Source organism: Micropterus salmoides, unplaced genomic scaffold (assembly GCF_014851395.1).
Source record: "Micropterus salmoides isolate LMB-PRFRI ecotype aquatic unplaced genomic scaffold, ASM1485139v1 Ms_hic_scaffold_3883, whole genome shotgun sequence".
NCBI lineage: Eukaryota > Metazoa > Chordata > Actinopteri > Centrarchiformes > Centrarchidae > Micropterus > Micropterus salmoides.
In genome coordinates this window covers 33-3,980 of record NW_024043243.1, presented here as the reverse complement: position 1 = coordinate 3,980, position 3,948 = coordinate 33, and the positions used below count along the sequence as shown (strand labels likewise).

Sequence of the window (3,948 nt, the reverse complement as noted above, 5' to 3'; positions counted from 1 at the left end):
AATCCACTTGGTTGATGGTTGTTAATTTGTTTATGTTGATGTGACAATGGATTATAGAGCCATCTGATAAACATTTTGTCAACAGCCTTTTACCTGAGAAAGGTTTTGTTACATGTGCAGAAAAGTATTGATGGTAACCCTGCCCTTAAAACATCATTATTACACCAAATAAGGAGATATTGTTCTAATATTTGCAGACAAAGAAAGACCATGTGTTTATGCTACATAGCGGTGTTACTAATGATTTTCTTTTCTCTTATGAACAACTGGTAAAATCCAATAACAGAAATCTAAACAGACTTATTAGGATTTGGGAGAGTTAATGTTGTGTAAAAGGTACTTGCACCACAAATCACGTTTTACACAGTGGTGGAAACAACAAAGGTCCTTTACTTAAGTACACTTGAGTACTTTTATTTATGCAAGTATTTCTATTTTCTACTACTTTTCAGAGATAAATATTGTATTACTTCCTACATTTATTTTTAATTAGTTACCAGTTCCTTGCAGATGGCATACAGATTAATTCAAAATATATAACAAATACATTATGATGTTTTGTTATAGGTTAAGATAACCTTATTCCCAGCAAAGGGTTACAACTCACAAGCTACCCAGCAGTGGCTATGAGTAATTAAACTCAGCCCACTTACCAACTGCAACATTCACAACTTAATGCATCAATAATTATAATCAAACAAAATAATATATATTATTCTGAAATGGACAGTTCTGCATAGGTTAATTTTTACTTTAGAAGTATTTTTAAATTAAATCTTTGAATGCAATACTTTTTCTTATAACGAGTATTCTATACATGGTATGCTGCATAAAGTAAAGTAAAAGTTCTGAGTAGGCTACTCCACCAATGCTTTCACTGCTGGGCGTCTCTGAGATCTCAAACAGGATCAATGTCGTTTTCTGTGGCAGACTTTAAAATTCAGAATCATGTTTTTAAGCAGTTCTAACAAATATAGGAAATGTCACGAAGCATTAAGGTGATTAAACGATGTTAAATATGTTTTTGTTGCAGTTAAAAAAGGCCCGGACATCTCAGAACAAAGGTTTCAATCTGATTAATCTTGCTGCAGTTACGCACTTCCAACATCAGGGGCCTCCCTGTCTCCAGCACACAAGTCGTCCTCAAGGCAACCAGACTGTCACGGCAACCTCGCCGACGCTCACTGGAGGTACTTCCTGCTGAAACTGGGAAACTGGATGAAAGCGATTCAAAAGTAATGCGCACGAACGGCGTTTTTAACGCTTAAACCTGTAATTTAGCTCCAGTAGCAGGCATCTGCTCTTCCAGGTAGTAAAACTGCTTCTACAAAGGTCTTAGAAGTGGAGATATTAACTTCTAAGGTATGGCTTTCTTTACTTTTTTTTTGAAGGATTGAAGCCAAGACAACAACTGCGAATCTTCACTGACAGACTTTTCTGAACTGTAATGCTAGAGAGAACCTTAACAGCTGGTTATCAATGCATTTAGCAAGGCCAAAGTCCTCCAAAGGGCGAAGCAGACCTGCTGTAAACAACTCTCTGCATGCAGGTGACACAGCCAGCATCCGGGGGCCACCTGTGTCTCCAAATTCTCCTGTGTACAGCAGGCCGGACAGAAACCTCCACTTCCAGTCAGAGCCCATAATGTGGCAAGCCAGCCAGCTGAGCCAGGATGAAGTCCTGCAGATGCTGCAACACGCCCCTGCTGCTCCACCACAGTCCTTAAACAAGTACAAGGTCCTTCCATCCATAGAGAGGAGGCGGTCAGAGGTGAGTCTTGGGAGAAACCTGGACAAACAGATGTCCATGCTGAGCCTGTCTGATGATGCTATCCCACAACAAAGGCGCAGGAATGAGGAGCCAGATCTCCCCATGGTGAAGGCTGTGACCCAGACCTGCAGCTCTGAGCTGGACAAGAGGGGCTGATGTGCATCTCAGGGTCACACCTAAACCCCCTGAACCAGGACCAATAATGACCAAAGAAGCTGGTGCCACTGGCAGCTTGCTCCTAGCTATCCGAGCCCCATGTGGTAGGAGGTTTCAGCAGCACTTTAACCCCACAGACACCCTGCTGACGGTGAAAGCCAGTGCAGAGGTCAGGTATGGAGTCAAATATGGAGACACTTCCATTGAGACCGTGGATCTACCACGCAGGACCTTCACAGATATGAATATGACCTTAGCCCAGTGTGGCATCTTGAACAGATGGTTGCTGTGCATCTCCCAGAACGACAGCATGGTGGAGCACGAGTGAGCTTTATGTTTTGCAGTTGAAATTTGTCTTAATGTTGGTATATAGAGTCCCCCACCACTCCAAAATGTGTTTTGCTTATTGTTTCTTCCCTTGGATGTTTGAGCCTCACTGCAGTACACAGTGATGTTGTGAGTTTGATGCTAGAAGGCTGTTTTCACATCCATCTGCTGAGGGGGGAAAGTGTGAAACCTCCAGCACACATACACTGAGGATGCACTTGTTAGTGAAGTATAAGGTAAACTGTCCGGCGTTTTCAAATGGAAAAAGATTCAGGACTTTTCAATGAGTGAGATGAAAGGGAGGGAGGGATGTTATGGAGCCCCAGAAGTTTTATTCTTTTGGATATTGTTTCCACAAGATTTGATAAAAATATCTTTTAGGACTTTAGATGTGCTTTAAGAGTTTTAAATTTAATTTTGTGATAAAACATCAGACTCAAAAAATTATTTTTATGTCTTAAAACATTTTTAAGTTCACAAGCTTTTTTGTGTGCAACTATTGACCAGCAAATTTTGAACAATTAAGTCAATTCATCTAATGGCTTGTAAACACATTTTAAATGACTTGTTTGTTTATTCAGGGGGACTGCACAATACTTAAAATACTTGAACACAAATACATAAAATGTATACTTAGTCTTGTGACTGAAATTTAATTTTACAGACTTGTATGTGTTGAGTCACTTGTCTAAATGACACATGCTGCTCAAAAAGGAGAAAAAGGGGATCCTATGTGTACACCAAACAGGAAAGCAGTAGGCCTCTTCGACACAAGACATTTTGAAGTGCAACAGTAGGAAAGGCACAGGTGTAAATACCAAATGAATCACAGCCATCGCTGTCATTATTAGTAACGCCTTCCATTGTTCAAAATGACTGCTGTGAAAAAGGTCCATTTCAAACCTTCACTCTGTTCTGACTGAAGTACTGCTTTTATATCACTTCCTATAGAATGGAGCCACAAAATGATTTCTGGATGGATAAGAGCAATGCGTTTATGAAGCGTGACATATGACTAATCAAGACACACATGCTACTTTTCACTTACAAAATGTATTTAAATGATTAACACACTAAAGTGCAGAGAATTAAGTGGTTAGAGGGTTTTGAACATATTGTATATTCACTGAAGAATACACGTTTGTCAGATTATGTTTAATAAAAGGTTCTGAGCAACTGATTCATTCTTTTGGTGTTACTTGATAAAAGGGCCAATGTCAGTCCTCTGACAATCTAAAGCAGTCAAACAAAAACAGCAATTCAACTGCAAGAAACTGAACAGGTTTCACATGCAACAGTATATTTATTTTTTATCCACACAGTAACAGCTCTGGCTTCACAGTCAGATCCCACACCAAATTAAGTTATGAGGAAACTAACTGTCAGGCACCACAAGGCTGAAGCATTCACTCAAATATCTGATCTCAACTTTTATCAAGCCGTGCAAACATCTGTAAGGGAGGCAGTCTTGTGCCCCACCAATCCTTCAAAAAAAACAAACAAAAAAAAAAAACCACACACACATACACACTTCAGATAATCAAACACTGCAAACAATTAACTGTAGTAATATCACCACCCTTCTTAAATGCTGTTTTAACAGCTACTGGTTAGTTTAAGGTCTCTGGGAGACAGTTTAAAGGCTTAAGGTGACTCCAGTGATCAATCAATGCAGACACATCAAATGAAAGTCAA

At 39.6% G+C, this 3,948-nt stretch overlaps 1 protein-coding gene across 1 annotated transcript; it reads left to right on the top strand.

Annotated features, from left to right (window-relative positions):
* Window positions 1-1,226: 1,226 nt before the first annotated feature.
* LOC119885047 (UBX domain-containing protein 10-like) lies at window positions 1,227-3,381 on the top strand. Its single transcript, XM_038695301.1, has 2 exons — window positions 1,227-1,852; window positions 1,953-3,381. Exons 1-2 carry the CDS (start codon window positions 1,480-1,482, stop codon window positions 2,252-2,254), a joined length of 675 nt encoding a protein of 224 aa, XP_038551229.1. The 5' UTR covers window positions 1,227-1,479; the 3' UTR covers window positions 2,255-3,381.
* Window positions 3,382-3,948: the final 567 nt, after the last annotated feature.